General features: G+C 40.2%; 1 protein-coding gene across 5 annotated transcripts in view; it reads left to right on the plus strand.

Moving 5' to 3' along the window:
- The window catches only part of OSBPL9 (oxysterol binding protein like 9), a 64,920-nt gene that overhangs the window by 22,633 nt on the left and 18,110 nt on the right, over positions 1 to 24,177 (plus strand). For 2 of the 5 annotated variants that reach the window (XM_068406947.1, XM_068406948.1), the window contains exons 1-5: positions 6,993 to 7,073; positions 14,817 to 14,912; positions 16,963 to 17,010; positions 23,208 to 23,237; positions 24,121 to 24,171. In XM_068406947.1, coding sequence (XP_068263048.1) covers positions 7,065 to 7,073; positions 14,817 to 14,912; positions 16,963 to 17,010; positions 23,208 to 23,237; positions 24,121 to 24,171 — 234 coding nt within the window. In that variant the 5' untranslated portion in view covers positions 6,993 to 7,064. Of the gene's footprint in view, positions 1 to 4,452; positions 4,530 to 6,992; positions 7,074 to 13,403; positions 13,407 to 14,816; positions 14,913 to 16,962; positions 17,015 to 23,207; positions 23,238 to 24,120; positions 24,172 to 24,177 lie in introns of those variants that run through there. The other 3 variants (XM_068406950.1, XM_068406951.1, XM_068406949.1) reach the window with 3 other exon arrangements.

Consider the following 24,177-nt stretch of genomic DNA (forward strand, 5'->3'; position numbering starts at 1 on the left):
TTTTGGCAGCTGTTCAGTTCTAAATTGCTTTTACCATTAGAGAGCTTTTACTTGCACCTAATCTCAGAGCAGCCATTTTGATTAGATTTACTATAACTTTTCTCGCAGCTAAAACTGCATCCTGCTGTTTTCTCCATGGTTTTCTTAAAAGAGCGTATGGAGGAGAGCCAGGAGGATCTGCTGTTGATGATAGATGGTCTGAAAGTTCAATCAGTGTCCTGAACAGAAAATGCTTAAAAGGTTACAATGCTGTGTGTTTCCATGCAGTAAGCAGTCTTCTCATGGCAGTGTTCCTGGACTTACCGTGGCCGAGACTTTGTCTTAGTAGCAGAGTTGATGAGATTCATGTGTTCTACCTAAAGACTGATCTTGCTACGCCATAAGTTTGCAGTGTCTAGTATATGAGGAAAAAATACAGCTTTTTTCCTTCTGCTGAACCCTGGTAGAAAGAGCTATAAAAAGGGCTATTGGAGGAATAGAAACTTCAAAAGTTTAATTTATTTATGAGCATGGGAAGGTCAGTTCAGTTTTTGAACTGTACTGCTTGGTTGGTTTCTAGGTCTTCCGTGTTGCTGTAAGCCTTCTCCGTGCTTAGTGCTTCATCTACAAGTCTTACTGTGATAACCTTTATTAATGGGCTACTGTGTATTGAGATGAGCATTTAACTAACACAGTGACCTCTTTTTGCTGGCAGTATGGAAGGTCATAGGAAGTCTGTTGCAATACAAGGATTAATTCACTGGTCTGCAGCTTAGTTGTTCCTTTTTTAGTTTAAATAATCGTGGGCAAAAAACTTGAACACAGGATTTTTGTATCCCACAAATTACTTGGTAGCTCCACAGTGACTTGTACCCCAGTTCCCCAGTAAGATGTTGTTTGGGACTGGGAGATGGTTGATTAAAAAGACAAAGAAAAATAGAAAACAAACCCAAGTAAGCTTACACAGATTGAAATATGTTAAACACCACCACTTCGTACACACATTTGAAAAGTCAAAGTATTGATACGTTTGAAGTACTGATGGATTAATGACACAGGTAACTTTACATGTTAACTGTTCAGTGGTGACTGGTGTAAGAAGCATAAGCTTAATTAATATGTCTGTCAGGACTAGGCAAAGGGGCCTGTTCTTGGTAAGCAGATCCGAAGAAGCTAATAAACATTAAAATTACCATCAGAGGAAAATACACCTGATTCTAATTGACTAATTCAGTAATTGAAATTAGTGTTGAAGTGTAAGCTATGCTGTGAAAAAAAAACCAGGATGTTTGTGTGTGCATGTGTGTACGTAATGTGAAAGGAAAAATTATCATTTGCACATTGCAAAATATATTTGGCTTAATGCAGTCATCTGGGCAGAGTTCATAGGGTTTCTGTCCCTTCATCCTCTCTAGTTTCACTGCATTATAAACTTGTCCTCAGCACCTACTTCAGCTTTTCAATTAAAATATACAGAACTAGTAGGAAGAACCCCTGTGAGTTAGAAGTTCTTTCTAATGAGTTTTGGAGAATATTACAGATGGCAAAATCCAGCTTTTTAATACTTGCTGCAGTTCCTGCAGGAAAGTTATTTACCTGCTGTTCCAAGTAACATTTAATTACTTTAACTTCTTCCTACAGGCTTCCTTTGTGCATATGAGGGCACTTTGGGTAGTCACTTTCCCTTATGTGTAGTTTTTATTTGTGCACGTTAATGGCATCGTTATTAGAATACCTGTGGCAATTGATCACTCTTTACTATTTTAAAAGAACAATGAATAGGGATTGACTTGTAGTATCTGGGAAAATATGTATTCTTTTAAAGACTAGCTAGATTTCAAACTGGGCTTTTACTTTTACCTTGCGTGTAGTGGAAGTTTTGCCCCACTACTTTGTGAGGCCACCTCATCAGTTAGACTCAGAGCAAGTTTCTGTTTTAAAAAGACATTCTTACGTATTTCTCACAAACACATAAATCATCAATTCTTTCCTGATGGTTTTGTTAATTTGACATAATCAGTGTATATATAGAGAAGTAAACAATGCAGTATGTTTATCTTAATATTGATAGGGTTTTCTTTGGGGAGTCTAGAAAAATCTACAGCTTCCTCCTCCTAAAGGCAGGGGGGCATAAGAGAAAGATTTGGATTTCTGATTCTCCTTCCCTCATTCCTTCCTCTGGCCAATGAAATACCCTTTATAGGAATGGATGTGTGAAAATATAATAAATAATTTCCTACAGAAGCATTTATTTAACATATTTAGAAGACCTGTGGTGGTTTTGAGTATGGACGGGTTTGAGCTATAGAATTCCGAAGAATAAAAGCAATAGAAACATAAGGGTGAGAAAGGGAATCATAGAATCGTTTTCGTTGGAAAGGACCTTTAAGATCATCGAGTCCAACCGTTAACCTAACAGTGCTAAGTCCACCACTAACCCATGTCCCTAAGCACCACACCTGCAGGTCTTTTAAATCCCTCCAGGGATGGTGATTCAAGCACTTCCCTGGGCAGCCTGTTCCAGTATTTGACAACCCTTTCGGTGAAGAAATTTTTCCTGATATCGAATCTAAACCTCCCCTGGCACAACTTGAGGCCATTTCCTCTCATCCTGTCACTTGTTACCTGGGAGAAGAGACTAACACCCGCCTTGCTACAACCTCCTTTCAGGTAGTTGTAGAGAGCTATAAGGTCTCCCCTCAGCCTCCTTTTCTCCAGGCTAAACCACCCCAGTTCCCTCAGCCACTCCCCATAAGAGTTGTGCTCTAAATCCTTCACCAGCTTCGTTGCCCTTCTTTGGACTCGCTCCAGCACCTCAATGTCTGTCTCGTAGTGAGGGGCCCAAAACTGCACACAGTATTCAAGGTGTGGCCTCACCAGTGCCAAGTACAGGGGGACAGTCACCTCCCTTGTGACTGTCACACTATTTCTGATACAGGCCAGGATGTTGTTGGCCTTTTTGGCCACCTGGGCACACTGCTGGCTCATGTTCAGCCAGCTGTTGACCAATGCCCCCAGGTCCTTTTCCTCCAGGCGGCTTTCCAGCCACTCTTCCCCAAGGCTGTAGCGGTGCATGGGGTTGTTGTGACCCAAGTGCAGGACTTGAAAACAAAGCGTTTTGAGGCTGGAGAGTACATTTCAGTATAATAACTTACAGATATTTCCTCCAAACTCCATAACAAATAAGTCAGATAGGCATCTTAGTTCTCTGATTCATAATAGGTGCTAGCTCAGTTAAGCTTTCCTTACTTTTAGCAGGCTTCCTGTTTCTTTTAAATACGTTCCACTTGAATGAGGAACTAGAAACAATTGTCAATAACTCTTCTAAATCTGTATATGGGCCAGTTTGTTTACAGTCTATTTAATGCCTGTGGATTTTTCTCTTCTTTGCCTGGAGTCCACTGACTCTGCTCCTGTGGTTTTTAAACACTCTTCGAGCACAGCAAGGATCTCTTTCAAAGTAAAGGGGTCATGTCTGTACTGGGGGTAGGGAGGAAGAAAAGCAGTGTCGGGGGAAAAAAGAAAAGGCGATGATAGTCCTCAGTCTGTTTTGATGTTCTTCATCCTCGTTCTCCAGCTCCTCTTCTCTTCCTTGCCCCCCTAGTCCTGAAAGCCATCCACTGCCTCCTTTAATCATCACTTAATATATTTCTTTCTTGACTATCACTATCTGCAAATGAGAAGCATAATCATCTTCTTTTGTCATTACTTCCTGACTTAGATTCTTAATTAAACTGTATGGTGGTCTGTTGCGGAAGTAGGAAAATATTATTGTGTGGATTGTCGTTAACATACGATTCAGGTTCTATTCAGTTTTAGAGAAGGATTGTCTTGAGTTTAAAAGATGTTTATTATGTATTTCAGATTATTCTTTGTGCTTCATTAATTCGCACTGGTGAACTGCTAGAGTTGGTGTTTGTCCTGTCTTATGAATCCATTCCCAAAAGGCTAACTTCTTCAGAGTTACTGTGTTCACACTGAAGTAGAATTACTGGATAATTTATTACAGGTTGAACAGCTTCTCGTAACTAAGAAAATTTAAAAATTACTTACTGAATTGAGGAATGTCTGTGCAAACGCTCTTCTCATTTATGCCCCTAAAGACGGACAAGGGACAGATAATCACAAGTAGCAATAATGCAAAACTTTCTTATATTTATATTTTTTTTTTTAATTTGACATCTATGGTACAGAGTCATTAGTAGAATAAAATTTCTATCAAAGCATAAAAGCTTTTTGCATGCATGATTATTTAAAACATCTCTCTAGTACCGTAGAGTAGATTAACATAATAATGTTACAGAGCTGTAACCACAGAAAAATAAACAGGATATTAAGACAACTGTGGAATTATGTCCTTGGTGACTTAACAAACATAGTATGGTTTAATTTCTGTATTTAGTGAGGACATCAGAACTTTTTGCTTTAGTATGCTGCATATAATTTAACAATATCCCTTGAATACTTTTTCAGCTCGAGATGCTGATGAGAGAGAGAAGTGGATTCATGCTTTAGAGGACACCATTCTCCGCCATACCCTCCAGCTCCAGGCAAGTTTCACTTTTAACTTGTTTTACTTTTTTTCAAAGCAATGAAATACAATGGCATGACTGCTAATATCAAACAAATCCTGTATAACATCTGGTCGTTCTATAGCCTATACAATCAGATATAGTAAGACATCAGTATAGGTACCTGAGATTAAGTTTGAGTGTTTCTATTAGTATTTTCTTGTCTTACCATCATGAAAAGTCAGTATAAGACTTCCCTTTATTAACTCATATTTTTAATTGGTGGTTCCAGACTTATTGTACATTTCTTTTTTTTTTTTCTTTTTTAAACTGGGAGTTAGTCCTTTTTGGGTCAAGCCTGTTGTGTGCTTTTACACCACCTGATCTTGAAATTACAATGAGGCAGGAGCATTGAACCTCTTTCTGGATGACAAAAATGGTAAATAGCTTATGTTTGAATCCACTGTGTAAGCTGGATATTGGTAGCTTTCTGGTTCTAAAAACAGATGGTTGGACTGGGGATGGTTCTTAGTACTAGTTATCTAAGATCAGTTTCTGGTGATGTTGTAGACTTGGACATGTCTGTAAGACTTGCTAAACCTTTATTTTGCCCTGGAGAGAAACCCAAACTCTTCGTGAAAGGGATTTTCTTACACTTGGTTTGGACCACAAAGGTGTCTGATGACAGTGTAGAAATCTTAAAGCAGATATTCATTATTTGTGTTGAATAAAGGTTTGGTATGCTTTTGGAGTACAGCAAGAGAATTAGGTCTTTTAACGATTGACACTGTGTGAAGAAAGATACATTAAAATCCCTAATATCACAGAAAGAGAAGCAGCTTATAAAGATGACATTTGCCCAATCTAAAGAGTAGAACAAGCTTGAATTTATCCCATCTAACTTTAGACACTTGTGCTATCTCAGTCAATTTACGTTAATTTCCTGCTAAACGGTGGTTTTCAACCTTTTTTGACTTATTAAAGACCACTACAAATTTTCTAGTGGATAGCAGATCCCCGGATAATAATTCAAGTTTGATAATCAGCTTTGTGTCCCTAGTAACATGTCATGGATATTTTAGAAGTAATCTCTCCATCTGGACACAGTAGCTGACCACAGACTGAAGAACTCTGCTCTGCAGTGGGTGTGAGGAGACAGAGATTATCTAGAGAGCAACATGTGGACTTAGAAGGGCCGAGCTGCCTCCCAAGGGATGCCTCTTTCCCCATCCTCAACTTGGAGAGAGAAAGTGAATGCATTAATGTGAGTGGTCCTATTTAGGGTCTGAAATGAAGTAAAAGGAATCCGTGTAGTTTCCTCCATCCAGAAGACTTTTTATGGCTTGGAGATACAGACTACAGAGATGAAACATCAGAATATACTGCAGTTTTATCAAAATGTACACTCCCACGCTCTCTGGAAATTGTGCTTGTAGTTTTATTGGCAGACATAGATTTAATGATTGCAGCTAATGACAGAGCTGTTTCCTCTTATATAAGCTGTTCATGTTCCAGGAGTTTTTCAAATCAGTAAGGCATATTTAGATAAAAACACCTAAGTTAGTAATTCATCTAGTAATATTTGAGGAAATAATTAAAAATCTAGAACTGATTACTAAGAAACATATCCTAATCCCTCTTAAATATGTTCAGCATTGAGCGTACCACCTCGTGGGCCACTGTTGTGTGCTCACCATTCATTTTCAAGAACCTTCGTCAATGTGCTGGTCATGTAAGCTTGTCTCTGAGGCCCTTAGTTTTAGACTAGATGGAACACTGCTCACTTATACCCCAATTCGGGCACTGTTCAGGCTCGCCATCTTCATTGACGTGAGCTGCTGAGCAGCTTTAACAATGGAACAAGGCTGTACCTCCTTGCAAAATACCTTTCTTTCATGAGTTAGGAAGAGCGGCCTCAGGTCCCGCTCACCCGCAGGGCCCTCACGCCTCACCACCGGGATGCGCAGCCGGAACGACTGAGCTCTGCGGAGCCCGGCCTGGAGCTGGGGAGGCTGCGGACCGAGCGCGGGGCCGCTCGCCAAGCGAAACCCCGGAGGTTCAACAGCCGCCGGGCGCTGCTGGGCTTTTTGAGCGAGCTCTCGCCTCGGCCGCTGCTGAAGCCAGCGGTGCCTTTGGCGGGGTGACCGCGGAGCCGCCCTCCCGGTACCGCGGGCCGGCAGGGAGCGCAGCGCCGCCCCGCCCCCTGGCCCGGGGCCTCGCCCGCTCTGCTCCGCCGCTTTTGTTTCAGTGAGAGGAGGCGCGGCGCTGAGCCCGCCCGCCGACCGCCGCCGCGGCCTGCCCTGCCCTCCCGGCGGGGCCGCGCTCCCGGGCTGTCCCCCGCCCGGTGACCGCCATGCTGCGGAGGGAAGGGCGCCCTCCGCCCGCTCGCCAATCGCCGGCTGCCTTATTCGTGATGCGAGCGGCGGGGCCGCGGCTGCGGCCGGCGGGGCGCCCTGCCCTTCCCTTCCCCGCCCCGCCGCCGCTGCTCCTCCCGCCCGAGGCGGCGCTGGCGGGGCCCGGCGGGCGGCCAGCCAGCCCCGCCGCTCCGCACGCTCCGCCGCCCCGCGCGGAGGAATGGCCGGTGTGAGTACGGGGGAGGGCAGGACGGGGCGGAGGGGGCAGGTGTCGGGGCTGCCGGGTGCCCCCGCTGGGGCAGGTCCCCAACCCGCCGCAGCCCCGGGGCGCCTCCCTCACCGGCAGCCGGGCGCTGCCTCCTCCCCGCGGCGGCCGAGCGGCTCTGGCCGCTGCCCGGCCCCGCCCGGGCGGGCGCTCGGGGCAGCTCCGGGGAGCGGGCGGCAGAGGTGGGCGTCAGGCAGCCCCCCGGGAGCGGGGCTCCGCAGGGAAGGCGGGCAGGGGCGCGGGGGGACGCGCGGAGCCCCCGGGAGTGGCTCTGCCTCCTTACCGGAGCGTCGGAGAGTTCCTGCGTGCCGAGAGGGATGCTTCCACCCGGTTACAGGAGCCCCTTGTATACAAACACGCCTTGGCTTCAATTAACATTTAAAACAAAAAGCCACTTCATGCACTTGATGTTCTCTTGCTTTCCTTTTTATTCAGACAATAAAGTCAAATGAGTTCTGTGGGGGGATTATTGGCTCAGCGGGTGTGGATGGGGTTTGAGTGCTGTAGCAGAGATTATTTTCTGTAAGGGTATTTTCTTACGTTCTTAGTTTATGTCGCAAACAGAAACGTGGTTATCTGTTGTATAAAACCTTTATGCATCTGTTTTTGTCCAAAATGATCTATCTTTTCTGAGTATTTTTTTTCAGATTTTCATGCCACTTTCACTTTCTGTTCTGGAGTGTTCAAGTTTGGAAAGTCAGACTTTAAAGTTTTCTTTATAGTGTCAAACACACATCTGTTAGACGTGAGAAAGTGTGCTGAAACCTAGGTAGTTTGTGTGTTGTGTGGACCAAATCAGAAAGGATAAGGAATTAATGAGAGGCAAAGTGGTGTCTGGATGTTCTCTAGTGTGAATAGTCTTGCTAGTTTGCCTAAATGTCCTACCGTGTTGTCCTTCAGACTTTATAATGGAAATGTTTTTGAAACACTTAAAAATGATTAAACACACCTCCCAACAAACTGAAACTTGCAAGAATGAGCTACAGTCCAGGAACTGAGGAAGAACTGGGTCATAAATATAGAATGAGTAAAGGGATCCTAACTGTCCAGAGGGCTGACAATTAGTAATGTTGTATTCAAATGAAACAAGAACAGGGAGGAAATGTTTCGGATACACTTGTAATCTAATTTCTCTGAATTTTGAAACTGAAGTGTTTTTCCCCTTACCCCTCCCAAGATGTTATTGTTGTGGCATTACCAGGTCAGTGGCTTTGCAGTGACAGCACATCAGTTGCCTCATACCCACAAGAGATAAGGGGAAGGGTGTGCATGGGGTGAAGGTATATTGTGGCTTGGGTTTCTTGTTTGTCTGGGCAGAGGTAGGAGGGTGATAAGTTATCTCAAATTTTCTTTTGTTCCTCAGCAGCATCTTATGTCAACTAGCAATCCCATTCAAGCAGGAAATGCTTCTAGTCATCTTGTTTAGTGTAAACGTCCCGCTTTCCTTGTCTGTCTTTCAAGTGGCACCCTAGTGCTACATGTAATTTTTGGCTCTGGAGTTCTCTGGTGTGAAAACGCCTTGCAGATAACTCTGTCTTTTAGGACCACAGTAACTTTCTGCTTTTGTCTGAAAAGTGCAAGACCACTGTTAAAATATGAATCTACCTAAAAAACACCAGTAGCTATACTCTTTTCATGCCTTAAGGGAATTCAGTAAAAAACTGGCTAATTTTTAAAATTTTAAGTGGCTGAATGTGTGCATGTGTTCTGGTAGCGTTAGGATCCTGTCTGTAGGAGTCACGCTCACCATGAGCTGGAGGGATGAGCTTTGCTGCTTTTTTTTTTCCTTTTTTTTTTTTCCCTCCCCCTTCTCCTTCCTTCTCTTAGCTGAAGGTTTCACAGTCATCCTTGCCTTAAATCCCATGTCTTGAAATGTACTTTTGCCTTCTGCCGCTCTAGTGCTGCTAGAGCATCTTGTAAGTGTCTTAAAGTGGCAGCTAAAGAGGCTGTTGAGAATTGCATGAAAGACAACTAACTACCAGCTTGATTTAAAAATAAATAAAAATACAGAGCTGAAACTTGCGTATTCTACAAATAAGATGTCTTTCATGCTTTCTGAGTAGACATGACAGTGATAATCCACATTAGAGAGTCTTTAAATACTTGCAGGCTACAAAGGATTTCCTACCCAGACTTACGAAAACCCTTCAGGTAATGCCCCAAACTATTTCAGCCTCTAAGTCGACTCCTCTAGAGGCAAAGGAACTGAAATTACTGTCAGTACAACGGTGGGCTGTTTCTTACCAGCATAAAAGTGAAAGGAATTAAAAAAAAAAAAAAAATTGCTCTGGAGCTTGATGCCTCCATAATGTAAACACAATGTTTACTTCATAAGTAGCAAATAGTAAGGTAAGAAAACTATATTCTAAGAAGTGGATCTGGAGTGGTTGCTGTGAAGAGTGATAAAATGGCTTAAATATTAAGAGTTACACCATGGCTTCACCAGTGCTTAAGAGTTGGTCCTGCTGCTGGGAGCAGTCCTGGCTCGCTTCTCCTGGCAAAAGGGAAGAGGCAGTGCAGCAAGCAGAGCTGAATTTGGATCTGGGTTCAGAACTGGCCCAAATTAAAACCTACTTTTCCTGCTGCTCTCCCATTCTGAGTTTAGTTTTAACCCGGATTAGTTTCCACATTGAGTTGGTTGTGTGGCAAGGTAAATGTTTATGCTGACTCAAAAGAAAGAGCAGAATGAGGGTGCGAATAAACAACAGGAGAACTGATTTGTTTCTCTTTCACTTATGCCGGTGTAAAGTGTTTGTGAAACTGTGTTGCTAGTAGCAGTTCACTTAGAAAGGTCGTCGAAAATCCTGGTTAATGTGGTACTAAAGCTGCAAACTAGAATAAAAGATAGAGTAAAACTTTCTATATGTTTTTCTTAAATATATTACATTGTTACTCACTGGCTTTCCAACACTGCTTCTAGTGTGAGTCAGAATGCTTGCATAAAACTAAGAACATGTTCTTTTAGATTAAGAATATATCCAATACAGATGTGTTTCAGGTGCTGGTGGAAGGACATGGAGTTAACAGGCATGCTGCCCTTCTTCAAATTTTTCTAACAAAGTAACTGTGGTACATGATGCACATGCACTAACGTGCTTGTTCACTACATCCATAATAAATTATGTAGGTAAATGAATGGAACTGTAGGATATACTTACTATTTGTGAGGTTTCAGAGTGGTAACCTATGCTTTAAAGACAGAATTTTACATACATGTAAAGTACTTCTGTTTTTTTGAACTCTAGTTTCCTAGAAGACTTGATAATATCTATAGCTACACAGTCTTTGCTAAGCGTTTTGTGTTTTGCAAAGCAGAAATAGTTTTTTTTCTTAAAGAAGTGCAATATTCTGACTGCTTGGAAGGCTCATGTGCCTTCCAGAACTCATACATTTGTTTTTAAATTTATTTGGAGACGTTTACATTCTGAGCTTTAAATATTGCTTAAAAATCTAGCAGAGGAAAAAAATATGGTTGTCTTTGCCACAAATAAAAACACAAGAAAGTGACATTATGTAGTGGCTTACTAGTCGATTTGTCATTTTTCTTCAGTTTTATAGCAGTGGTTCTTACAGGCAATGCCCTACTCAACAAAATCAAACATGCTGTAGGCAGGGCATGTATTTCTGATGAGGTATTGCGGATGGAGGGAAAACACTCTTATTAATTTCTTTAAACTAACTTCCACAAGATTTTTTGGTTGGACTTGAAATCCTAATTAGATGAAGAATATAGCATAAGTATCTTTAAAAAGATAAGAAAGTCTGCGCTGTACAGCTTTCTCTTTTCCTCCCCCAGCAAAGCTGTTCTGCAAGGACAACTCTTGTCAAGTCTTTGCTGTTGCCTCTATCTTTTTCTTTGTTTCCCTGCCTTCGTTACTGTTTGTTTTCCACAGAGGTCATTACTGTAATGCTTTTATTTGAGAAATATATTTGAATTTTTCTGGTATGCTGCTTCTAAGGGTGATGCAATCTTTTCATCCCATACTAGTTTGAAAGAACTAGTCTAAATTAGGCTGGAATTACTTCTCAGCATGGACAAGTTTTGAATACAAATGCATTAGTGATATATGTGACTTCTCATTTGGAGGACAAGGAAACAACATACAAACCTCCCATAGTGCTGGCAGTTCTGTAATGGAAATAAGGCTCATAATATGTATTTTTAATTGGTTTATATGTTGTTGTTGCCCTCCTGTTTACCCCCTCCAAAAAAAGGGTTGTGTATGAAGGGAATAATTTTGCAGGACCCCTAGCATGAGAGTTCTTTACTCAACCCCAGACCAGCATTGTTTTGAGAGGTGGTGGACAGACTAGAAGTTATATAAATTGCCTGCTTCTGCAGCTATTTAATCTGGTAATATAATCTGTTAATTCCTTAAAACCTACATGAACATAGAGTAGTCATTATTTGAGGGAAATAAAGTATGCTTACTGATAGATCTAGTTATTCAATGGAAAGGCAGGTTATATTACTTTGGATTGGTACTGACAGTAGGAAAGAATCAGCGTGTTTCTGAAGATCTAAAATAGTCTGAGTTCCTATTCTTTTTTTTTAATGTAAAGATACTTATTTTAGAATCATAGCATAACTTCAGGTGGAGAAGACCTCTGCAAGTCACCTAGTCCGAGCCCCTTCTCATTGTGAGACCAACTTCTATGTTAGATCACGTTGTCTCGGGTCAAACCCAGTTGAGTTTGGAACTCTGCCCTCCAAGGGTGGAGGCTCAACAATATCTGCACGCAACCTTTTGTCAGTTTATGAATAGGTGAGCAGCATATAAAAAAGTTTCTCGTAAAACTTTGATTGGTAGTTCAGATGTGCAGTTTCCTAATGTACAAGTTTAACAAGCTGTTAAATGCCATTTTATTGACTCTGCTCACCCATTTCTTTTGAAGCCTCATTTCCTACATGGCAGGGGAGGGAAGAAAGGGGAAGAAAGAGAAAGGGTCCCCTTTTTTCCTCTGCTGTGTCTTTGGGTGACTAGATAATAAGGATATGTTATGCAAATCTGCACTTTGTATATCTGCTCTTTCTAAATTACTGCTGGGTTTGAAATATTGGTTGATTTTGTTTGTTATTTATACAGTGTTTTTTTTCTGTGCTATTGCTAATCTTGATATTTTTAACTTTCCGATTATCTTTTGGTTTTCAATTTTAAAACTATGTGAGAACTTCCAATTATTAACTTAATCTCGTATAACACAGACTAGTAAATTTGCTCAGTCGATCATCCAGTTTCATCTAAACTATCTTTATACAAACCAAGAGCAAACTAGTGAAGTGCTACAGCTTCAAGTACCTGTGCTTCTTTTCAAAATTATTTTCACGTTTCATCTCTGCTATGTCAGCTTGACACTATACTTGGTTTTATGGCTTTCACTTTGCATTGAAGTTTTAACTTTCTAATAGAACTTTTTGGGTCACGGTTTTTACTCTGTGTTTGATGCGGATGTCTGCTGAGTTGTAACACTAAATGTTTTAATCAGCTTTTCCCTTAGTGCTAAGAGGCTGAAATTTAAGAATGGCGTTTTATCTTTAAGCCACCACTAAAAATACCAGATTGTTACATATTAGTAGTCATAGACTGATGACTGAAATAAAAATCAGCATTTTGATGCAGCATACAGATAACTTGCACCATAAACTATATTTCTGTGTATAGTATCTTCAGCAGAAATTTTCTGTATAGTTCATGCAGTTTTGATATATGAAACCTGACTTCCAGAAGTTTTAAACTGAGCATGCTAGACCATTTGCTGAAATGATAGTGTTGGCTGCTAGCTGTGCAGACAATTCTGTTTTCGACAAGGAAATAGAATACTAATTTCATACAGTTTCAGATCTAGTTTCTGTGTAGTTTAAACTTGACTAGTTTAAGGGAGTGCCAGAAGTTTCTTGGTTGAGAGGACTCTCCCTTCTGCCTTTCTTTTTGATAACTTGTTCCACTGGGTGTTTTTTGTCTTGTCTTCTTAATTTCTTGGCATAGTCAAAATGATTGCTTTTTTTTCTTGTCTTCTCCTCCCTCCTCCTTGTTTCAAAACACTATTTCTAAATTTGTCCAGTGTGGACTGTCTAATACAGGGTGAAGTATCTTTTTCTTTATGCTGGTTTACAAACTAATCTGTATGGATAGATTTACTCATGTAGAACTGTTGTCAAGATCTGAGTGTTAGTCTGTAGCACAGTTTAAGATTTGGCAAATGAATAAAGAATAATATCTTCGACAGTCAGTAGATGGCTTTATGTTTTAGGGTGTGCATGATACTGTGCACACAACTTGGCAGATGTAAGAGCAAGTCATTCCTCTATTGCACACAAGTGTTCGTGCCTCTAAAGAGCCATCAGTAAAGCTCTTAATATGGTGGCCTGCTATCATATAAAAATAAAAGAAACTATCTGTACTGACAGAGCAAACAATGTCAAAGAAAACGTTATGCTAATCTGGAATTTTACAAATACGGATTGCCCATCTTCCCCTCTACGAAATGTTTTTTTGCCACTGGCTGAGCTTTACACATTCAGACTCTTGAGATTCTCAGCAGTCACAACAGCACGGTTGATGGTTTCATGAGAGTTTGAAGTGAAGATGTCATATTTTAGATCAGTGTGAATACGGGTGAAAGTATTTAGGCTAGTAGGAAAGTCTTGTCGCTGTTGAGATGTCCTCAGCATTATGTTTCTGTTATAACTGGTGTTTGCTCCTTTATCCTTCATGGGTTTTTTCCTCCTATATATTTATTTGCATTGCACAATTTTTTTAAGCTGGGAGTGCTTCAATATTTGTTTTGCAGTTCCATTTGCATTAAAGGCATTATATAAATAAACCTTAAATGTGTATACGTAGCATATGTCCATGAAGTCAGAAGTAATCCATTTAAAGAATCCCCTATTTTCTTTCCTGTAATTAAAGATGTGGTAACCCAGTGGGAGTTTGTTCCGGTCTTTAAATACATGGTTTATCAGTTTAAAGGTAGGGATTATGTTAAATGCAGAAGTGTGCCTCGAGTCTGACATTATTAAGGGAAACAAATTTGCAAGCAAGAAAATATAAAAGTAACCATTCTCATGGCACTGATACTTTGTCCTTGTTGGCATATGTGCAACAAAATGTGAGAAATCTAATATAGTGACAAGGATGCAAATCATTATAGCTGTAAAGGAACTAGGGCAACTGGGAGTAATAATTTTGAATTTTTCAGCTCAAAGGTGGGTCCGTATTTAAGAAGAGATTTAGCACTTGTTAGTTCAGTTCTTAGCTAAGAAGCTGTAAGTTGAGCAATATTGTCTGAAGTGTGAAAAGTGCAGTCATCCAGTTGGGTATGGTTTTGTCTTCCTGCACCGAAATGTGAGAATGTGGAATCGTGAGACAGTCTTCAGAAAACCTCGAATTCTCCTTTATATTTTCCAAAGAAACTTTAATTAGTGTAATGTAAGGGGATTTGTTCAATCATAAGTAATGAAATACTCTGGTGTGTGATGATTATACCCCTACGGAAAATGTGTAACAATTTACTGTTACTGATTTAGCTGCAAATAGAAGACAGATGTGTTCAGCTGTGTGTGCCTGTGTTTGCACATGGCAGGATGAGAGGCAAGGCAACATTTTGTCAGTCAGTTGGCAGGCAAAACCATATTTTTGTTCTCTTTTTTCCCTCCTCTGAAACTCTAATTATATATTTGATGGTTTTTTATTTATTTCTATCTAGGGAGTGGATTCAGGATTTGTTCCCAGCGTTCATGATTTTGACAAGAAACTTACTGAGGCTGATGCTTACTTACAGATCTTGATAGACCAATTGAAGGTACAGTAACTAACTGATGTATTTACTGTATTGGGAGTCTGCTTGTCAGTGGGGATTTCAAGAGCTGGTTGAAAGGAAGCTCAACAGAGGGAGAGTCATGTTTTATGCTTGGCACATGTTCTGGTCAATGTGGGAGGCAGAGAGAGGCTCATCTGGCTGAGCTCACTGTGAACTGGAGAAAACATACCTTCTGTATATATGAAGTCTGATGATGATAGAATTTTATTTTCTCTTTCTCCCTAGCTTAAGACGTTACGTAAGTTCTAACTCCTTCTGAAATAGATTTTCACTAGAAGTATAAAAATTAAAAGTTATAAGCTAAGGGCTGAAATAAGCTGAAAATGGCCTTCTCTGAGAGTGGATCTTGGGGTTGTTAAAATGGAGTTAGAAAATTAGAATAACTCAAACAGATTTTATAGAATGGTTTACAATGACTGAAACATTCTTTTGTATATATAGCTCCATGGAAATGGCAGAGATGACTTAAGTTTAATTTTAAAACATTAAGCCATTGTATTGCTCATAGCATTTTAGAATTTACCTTGAGAAAATTTTGTCAAATAATATGTACCTACAGCTGCAGGTAGTTTCTGACTTTGTTGCAGGAGTGATAGATAATTTGTTTCTTTGTCCTTGAGTGAAAACATTCTGTAGAAATTTTGCACAAATACCGTTCTTTTACACTTTATACATGTATTTTAAGAGTAGATGGGAAGGTGAGGGATGATGAAGTCATATCTCTCAGTACTCACCTTACTGAGAAAAACACTTTTGCTGCTGGTTAAGACACTTTTTCCCATGACTCAGCAGGTTAAAATTGCTGTTAAGATTGCTTCAGTTCTGCTGGTTTGGGGTTTTTTTTCCCTGATATAATGGGCAAGTATTGCATGTGGGATATTCAGCAAAAATTCAGTTGTCGGGGGGGTGGAGAGGGGGAAGAGCATACCAACAAATGGAGGCAGGCAAAAGAGATACAAACAAAATTCAAAGCTAAACTGCAAAGCCTTGATCAGGAGTTAGCTTTGTCTGCAGCTCCAGAGCCATCTAGCATGCTTCACTGAAGGAAGGTATTTAAATCTTTACACATTCTAATTGTTATTTCAGGCCAACTGGGGGGAGAGGGTGTAAGAATTAGTTAATAGTGAAAGAAGAGTGAATTTGAGGATGAACAGAGACCAAGACTACAGTCTTTTTTTAGAACTGGAAATCAACCCTCAAGGGAAAGGGAACACATGAACAGGTTTTAGGCAGGCAGTTGAGGGAAGAATTGTAGCTCACCTACTAAAAATTACAGCCTCTTTTCAGAGCAAGGGTGGATGTGATGAACTTTTGAGCATTACCCTTAATCTTTTCTATTTCTTGAACAACTTGTACTTAATGGTTATTTGTATGTGCACCTTAGAGTGCTCTGGGAGACACCTTTTAACTGTTCCATCTCAACTTTTCAGTAAGAATTGAGCTTGCTTTTCATGCAAGCTTTTCGGTAAGAATTTGTTTCACTTTGCTTAGCTGCATCTCATGTTCCACTTTTAATAAAACAAGTACAAGTTAATGCTAGGAAATCACTACGTGTCTTTGCAAAAGAAGTGCTTACAAGTCTGATGTTATTTGAATCATGTACCTGAATAACAAGATACCCGGTTGATAAGGGTCGAGGCTGTTTTGGTAAGCACTCTATATGCCCCAAAGGTCTTTGCTGAAATAAAATAAAGGAGTTTCAGGTGTTCTGATGAGTGTCACTTCTACCAGTTAATCTCACCTTTTTGTTCAAACCATGGTAGAACCATACCAGACTGAGCTGTGGAACTAGCTGGGATCTGAGATTTGGTCTCTTGCAGGACGGGATCATGTGAGAAATGAGTTTCAAATGTGTTACATCACAAATGCTGTAAAGAAATATTAAGCAAAAACTGCTTTGGGTCATAATACCAAGATTGTATAACTTAAGTACTTACTAAATGCTTTTCGTTTTGAAATTTCAGTGTTTCTGACTGATATTATATGAAAAAATAGCACTTTCAGTATTTTCACAAGTATCTCTTTCTTTTAGCTCTTTGATGAAAAACTCCAGAACTGCAAAGATGATGAACAGAGAAAAGCAAGTACATTTTGTCTTAAATATTGCTTGTTTTGCTTAATCAGATTGGTTTGTGCATCAATTCGCTATAGCCTATAGAAATTTTAAAGTACAGTTCAAATTTGTCAACTTGTCAAAATCAATTAAAACAATCTGAATAACTGATAACATTGTGTTGTGAATAGGCTGCAAATCGAATTTTTAGTAATACTGGGTGTCATAACATTAAAAAAGGTTTCAGTCTGTAGGAAATGATTACTCCTCTGTTATCCAACCATTGAAAGCATTTTTGACTTAAATTTGCTATTTTTTAATCTTTAACAAGGATGAGAGTTTAATGTTTGCAGGAATAGCAAAGCTGTTCTGAAGAAAAAAAATAAATGCTAAGAATCATGTATTTCACATAATCAGTCTGCATCCTGTGTAGCTCTATGACTGGCATGCCACATGTTGGAAGTCTTGAGAATACCATCATTCATTCACCTTAAGTGAGGGTGCCAAAAATGTAACTTGCTATGTGAGGAGCACTACTTTTTTAGTGAGGTTCTAATTCCCTTAAGTGTTTTGTATTTTTTTGCATCCCCTCCTATTCCATTTCAAAGTCAGGTTTGTAGATCAGGGTTCAGTCGCTGTGTTTAAGAAAGGCTAGCACATACCTTTGGTGGTGTGGGTTTGGCATTAAGTAGCCTGCTGGTTTTGTATGTTAATTTGTGTGGTGTGGAGGAGGGATTTAACAATTCCTTATGAAGGGTGTTTTACTGAGGAGTTGCTTTTGTTTTCAGCGAATGCAGTAATTTCAATATCGTGAAGTAGTGGTGTGTTTCATCCTAGTTCCCTCTCTCCCCCCAATTTCACTTGTGAAAAACAAGCTGATGTTCTCTTGGTGTTTGGTTTCAGTTTTGAAAACAGTTTGATACTTTCTGTGATTAGTTTACTTCTTTATAATGGTTGTGACCTTTCATGTGTTATACTCTTGTTTGATGTGTTACGTGGTGTCTTAGGGACTTCACAAGTGATGGTCTTTCTGGAGTTCTTTTACATGTACAGACTTCTAGAATAACTTTGAAGTACAGGCGCTCTCTGTGTAAGCGTGTTTAATCTGTAGACAACTGGTCAAAAGAGTAAGATCTAAATATTTTGTATTTCTCCTTCAGTGTATCTCACTGGGTGGAGTTCTCCTTCAGTTTTGACCTTCCTCCAGATGCTACTTTGCGGAGCAGGCAGTACTTTCTTTTTCCCTGTGACAGTGCTTCTAATCCCTGGAGACTTTCCGCATATCGTGCTGATTTCTTTCTTTATCTCTGGAAGGTATCTTGGAGGATACATCCAAGGAACAGCAGATTGACTTTATAGAGAAAGCAGGAGGCTTGTTTAGAAGAGGTCAGCTTCCTCCAGTTTTAAATCTTGATGAGTGTTGCTATTACTATAGATCCCATTTATTCTCTATTAAAAATGAAAAAGACTTGGCAAAGCACTTTTTTGATCATGTCTCTTCCTGTACTAAAGCAGCTAAGAGGCTTTTTGATACTGTATTTAGCAGTTTTCCTATTTGTTTATGGAAGTATGGTTCAGCTATCAGACTATGAGCTGAGTGTAACCTGCAGGATACTTCCATCCAACCCATATTTTTTTCCTCTGAGGAAACAAGATTTGGTTATTTGAGTGTTACATGCTTCCCAACTAGCTAAGTGCTGTTTTCTGCAGCTGTTTATGGCCAGGCATTTAAAACCTGAGCTATTGTTTTTGCAAGTGTACAGGGCGTTGGATGAACTGGTTTTTAGTAACAGAATATTTGTTTTTTTAAGATAATGGTATAGAGTATAGGTGTTCTGAGATGCTTCAAGATCTCTTGGATATCTTCTTTCTGAGACATGGTAATCTGTTGAACTTGAAAGAAGACAGTGCAGATGTAGACTTGATGAATTCTGAAGACTGAGAAATACTGTGATTATCATGAATTCCCTGTGTTGTGTTGATACTTCTGGCAGAACTACAACTAGCACTGTCTAGCGGGATCATACTGCCTTGCAAACATACTATAACTAGCAGTGCTGCCAGTTTTGCCGAATCTGCTGATGGAGTACAAAGTATATATCCGATTACGTGGGAAGTAAAGGAAGGTGTGTGATCTGAGGGTACTGGCGTTTCGAGGTGAAGACAAGACAGGACCTTGCTTTCTGACAGTGTTAGCAATATTATTGGTGAGAACTCCAAGTAAACTTTGCTGTTCCCTTTTGTGAAACTATCTTGACCACCCATATCAGGGAGAATAAAACTGTAAGTGTTCAAAGGCATCAGAAGAGCGAAGAGCTGTATGTTTGGCAGGCTGGAACAAAGCTGACATTACTTAACAAGATTTTGGAGGGAAGTGTAGCCTGCTTAAGCTGTTTGGTTCATGACGAGTACTTCTTGTGAAGTAAACCAAGGCTGAGCACACGGATTCAGGTTGCACCTTACCAATTCTGACCACGAGTTGGGTGCCTCTATGAGCCTCTGCTGCCTCTCTTTGCTGGATGAGCTGATCCCTCTGTAGTCACACGATTGTTGAATGAGGCAAAAATCATGTTCAATGAAATAAAATTAGCTTTTATTGGATCACCAGTGGCTTCATAAAAAAAAAATCAAGTGTCAAGGAGGTGCAACAGGCAGCAAGTAGATGGAGTAGTTTCAACAGCAGCCTGCAATTTGATTAGATTAGATACAGCATGTGGCTGCATTTTACAAATGTCAGTCTGCAGGAAATTGATGTTTCATTTGAAAATATGTGTATTCATTACCTAAAACTAGGGAAACTGTCTTACTAAAATTTTATCTTGATCATCAGTTTTCGAAGGGTAGGGATGTTGAAGAGAGAAAATTGTGATAACTTTTAGTAGTAAATTATATTATTTGATTTTATTTTTATTGGTCATGGTTTTTATCTTCAACATACCTCTTTTTACCTGCTTATGATTTTCCTTACAATTTTATATTTTCTACATTATCTATATTACTTACTTTAATGCAAGTTTAAACAAAAGATAATTAACTGATAATAAACGGAAAGAGGGTAGATTTAGATTAGATATTAGGAAGAAATTCTTTACTGTGAGGGTAGTGAGACACTGGCCCAGGTTGCCCAGAGAAGCTGTGGCTGCCCCCTCCCTGGCAGTGTTCAAGGCCAGGCTGGATGGGGCTTGGAGCAACCTGGTCTAGTGGAAGGTGTCCCTGCCTGTGGCAGGGGGTTGGAACTAGATGATCTTCAAGGTCCCTTCCAACCCAAACCATTCTGTGATTCTATGATTCTATAATAAGAATAAAGTTACAAGGATTGTAGCAGCATGTGTACATAGCAGTTAGTTCTGTACAATCGATGAGATGAGGTACAAGCATTGTCCTAACTTCTCCAAACCAACCACTCTTGTAAGCATGCCGGTTTTGTTGCTAGTGATCGTCCACTTGTTTTTCTCTCCTCAGTGTCATGTCTATAGTGTGTATAAGATCTTACAGGGAGGAGAGTTCACAAACTTTTATTTTATGCCTGCTTACACCACCATTCTAGAATAACACATTGCTCATGGAAATCCAGAGACTTCCATATCAATGTTTGCTTAGCCCTAAAGAACAGGGCCGGTGCTGTTTGGAAGGGTCGTCCCAGGGACTGAGTCTGTCTGACTTGCCTGCATTGTTCTTATAATTTTGTATATCTATGAAGAAGACAATGTTCCAGTTCCATGTGCTGTAGTGTTGCAAGGTAGCCCTACAGCACAAATGTGAAAAATACTGGATTAATGTGTACTGTTACACCTAAGGTGGCCAGCTCACAAAGAATTCATTTCCATAGAGGAAAAAATTATGATTGTATAATTTGTGGATAGGCCTTGAAAACCAGGTGTCCTGAGGTCTTCCCATCTCAGATCTTCTGTGTAATCTTGGACAAATTACCCTTTTGTCTCTACCTATGTGTAAGAATAACAGTGTCTTAGTCTATTGTTTGGAAAATTACATATGGGTAGGGGGGAAACAGTGTGACTGAATTACATTGCGTGGCCTGACATCACTTTCGGATTTTTGCCAAAGACAATGTCAGTGAAGGGAAGGAGAAACCAGTTTATTTGGTGTGCAAATACTCTATAATATGTTGGAGAAAAAATAGGTAAAGAATAATCAAAGCTGCTGACGGCTGCCTATAGTTGACTATAAAGCTTTGAGACCGAATGATTTATTTCAGCTGCATAACCTTTCATCTGACAAGATCTGTATGTTTGGGTACGTTCCCTGTTCTATTTTGGTGCTACAAAACTTCACTGCTGTCATTGGAATTTAAAATGCTTTTTTCAATATATTTTGATAAAGTTTGGACTGGAAGTATAGTAGAGATGAAATACAAACAAAACAAAGGAATTCTTAGCTGTTGGCATATTTCTCCGCTAGCAGCAGAAGTAAATATAACTTTGTGATATGACATCTTTGATATGCTATTTCCTAGATGAGCATGGTCCAGTATTTCCAATGGAAAAGGCTGAGACTGGGTGCCGTTTGGCCACCTCTTGCCAGTTAATCATGAAGAAAATGTATAGCATCCTTATGAATAATATATTGAACAGAGTATGACTGAAAAAATTGTCCCCAGGTATTGGCTGGGAAGCCGTCACTGAATTTATGTATATTTTTTAATCCATGAGCTGAGACTGTTGATTCCTGTAGATTTATAGATGCATGTTGTTTTCTTAAGCTGTAGAATTTGGCTTGCAATGCTGTGTGGGGAAAAAAGTTCCTTTACGCACTTCGATTATTCAAGAATCAAAAAGGCTGTGACTCAAGTCACATGAGACACTCATATTAATCAAAACAAAGAGGTCCTGTAATTGAATTAGTAGAAGTTCAGTGCTGAGTCCAATTTAATAATTTGGCTTCTGCAGACAGACCCAAGGACATCAACAGGATGCATATGCTTCTTAGATAGGTTATGCTTATGTGTAAAATGGCATGCAGATGCCTTTTGCATGCCTGAAGTGCAATTCCACACAGGAAATCTTTATGAACCAGTGTTTCTAGATAAAATTAAGTAGGCAGATTTCCAGATGCACTTTTACTGGAGGCTTAGAAAGAGCAAGAACATGTGTGCACTGTTATTTTCCGTGGGTTTTTTTTTTTTAACTGTGCTTAACTGTGTATGTTTATTATATTCGAATGGTGGTTATTTCAAGTAATATTGATTGTTGAAATGTGCCACCATTCACAGAATCACAGAATCAATCAGGTTGGAAGAGCCCTCTGGGATCATCGACTCCAACCATTGCCCTGACACCACCATGTCAACTAGACCATGGCACTAAGTGCCATGTCCAGTCTTTTCTTAAACACCTCCAGAGATGGTGACTCCACCACCTCCCTGGGCAGCCCATTCCAATGTCTAACGACCCTTTCTGAGAAGAAATGCTTCCTAATATCCAACCTGAACCTCCTCTGGCGAAGCTTGAGGCTGTGTCCTCTTGTCCTACTGCTAGTTGCCTGGGAGAAGAGGCTGAGTCCCACTCCGCTACAACCTCCCTTCAGGTAGTTGTAGACTGCAATAAGGTCACCTCTGAGCCTCCTCTTCTCCAGGCTAAACAACCCCAGCTCCCTCAGCCGCTCCTCGTAGGTCAGACCCTCCAGACCCTTCACCAGTTTGGTCGCCCTCCTCTGGACTCGCTCCAACACCTCAACATCTTTCTTGAAGTGCGGGGCCCAGAACTGGACACAGTACTCAAGGTGCAGCCTCACCAGTGCCGAGTACAGAGGGACGATCACTTCCCTAGACCGGCTGGCTACACTATTCCTAATAGAGGCCAGGATGCCATTGGCCTTCCTGGCCACCTGGGCACACTGCTGGCTCATGTTCAGTACACTGTATAAGGATACAAACTGAACGTAGAGTGAATCTTCATCCTGCATTTCATTTTTGTTGGTGTTACACAAAACTGAAGTGTAGACTTTGATGGGTAAATATGTATGATGTCACTGCTCAGAAATTCCGAACCTTGTCATCTTTAAGCTTTAGTTATCAGTTTGAGTTCTGTCTCGTCAATTACAAAATGAAAATTGTGTCTATATACAGAAATAATCTTTAATATATTGGTTGCTTTTTTCCCCTCCCCCAATTTAAGATTAAAATACAGTGTTTGTACAGTATTTAGGTCAAATGAGATGCTGGAAATTCTGTCTTTAACCACACTATTTTGATTTTTCTTTTCCAGAAAATTGAAAGTCTCAAAGAAACAACCAGTGTAAGTTTCTTTAATTTTTATATCTATTATATATAGATTCTAAAATTCACCTTATTTTCTTGGGAAAGTTTTTAAAGCTTTTTACAGAAAAGTGGGAATCCATGTTTGATCCAACAGTGTGATGGCAGAGGCAGCCTGGTTCTGGTGCTGTATTCGGATTTGTGTTTAGCACCTTAGAATCATAAAATCACAGAATAGTTGAGGTTGGAAGGGACCTCTGAAGGTCTGTAGTCCAACCCCATGCTCAGAGCATGGTCAGCTAGAGCAGGTTGTCCAGGACCAAATCTAGTTGGGTTTTGAGTAACTCCAAGGATGGAGGCTCTGCAGCCTCTCTGGGCAACCTGTCCCAGTGTTTGATCATCCCTAGACTAAAAAAGTGTTTTCTTATGTTTAAGGTGAATTTCCTGTACTTTGATTTGTGGCCATTGCCTGTTGTCCTGTCACTGGGTACTACTGAGAAGAGTCTAGCTCTGTCTTCTTTGCACATTGCCATTCCAATCAGATATTGATGCCCGTTGATGAGGTCTCCCCTGAGCCTTTTCCTCTCCAGATTAAACAAGCCCAGCTCTCTCAGCCTGTCTTCACATGACAGGTTACCTGCTGGCAGCGCTCTGAAAGTTTGAAGCTCACCTGCATTTCACCCTAACAACCTGTGTTGTGTGTGGCTTTTGGAAGCTTCAGTTTTCTACTGCTGTGCTTTTGTCTATGGGAAGAAAAAGGGGAAGGGAAAATAGGGGTTCTACAGAAGTGAGTGTCCATTTAGTTCTTATCCCATATTTTGGTTAATATTTGGTGTAACTAATAAAAATACTTGTACATACAAAAAAATGTAGGACAGTAATACAAGTTGGTTTTTTTTTTTCCTGTTATTTTTTTTTCCTAGAGCATGGTAGAATCAATAAAACACTGCATTGTGTTGCTACAGATTGCTAAAGTAAGT

Source organism: Nyctibius grandis, chromosome 8 (assembly GCF_013368605.1).
Source record: "Nyctibius grandis isolate bNycGra1 chromosome 8, bNycGra1.pri, whole genome shotgun sequence".
Classification (NCBI taxonomy): domain Eukaryota; kingdom Metazoa; phylum Chordata; class Aves; order Nyctibiiformes; family Nyctibiidae; genus Nyctibius; species Nyctibius grandis.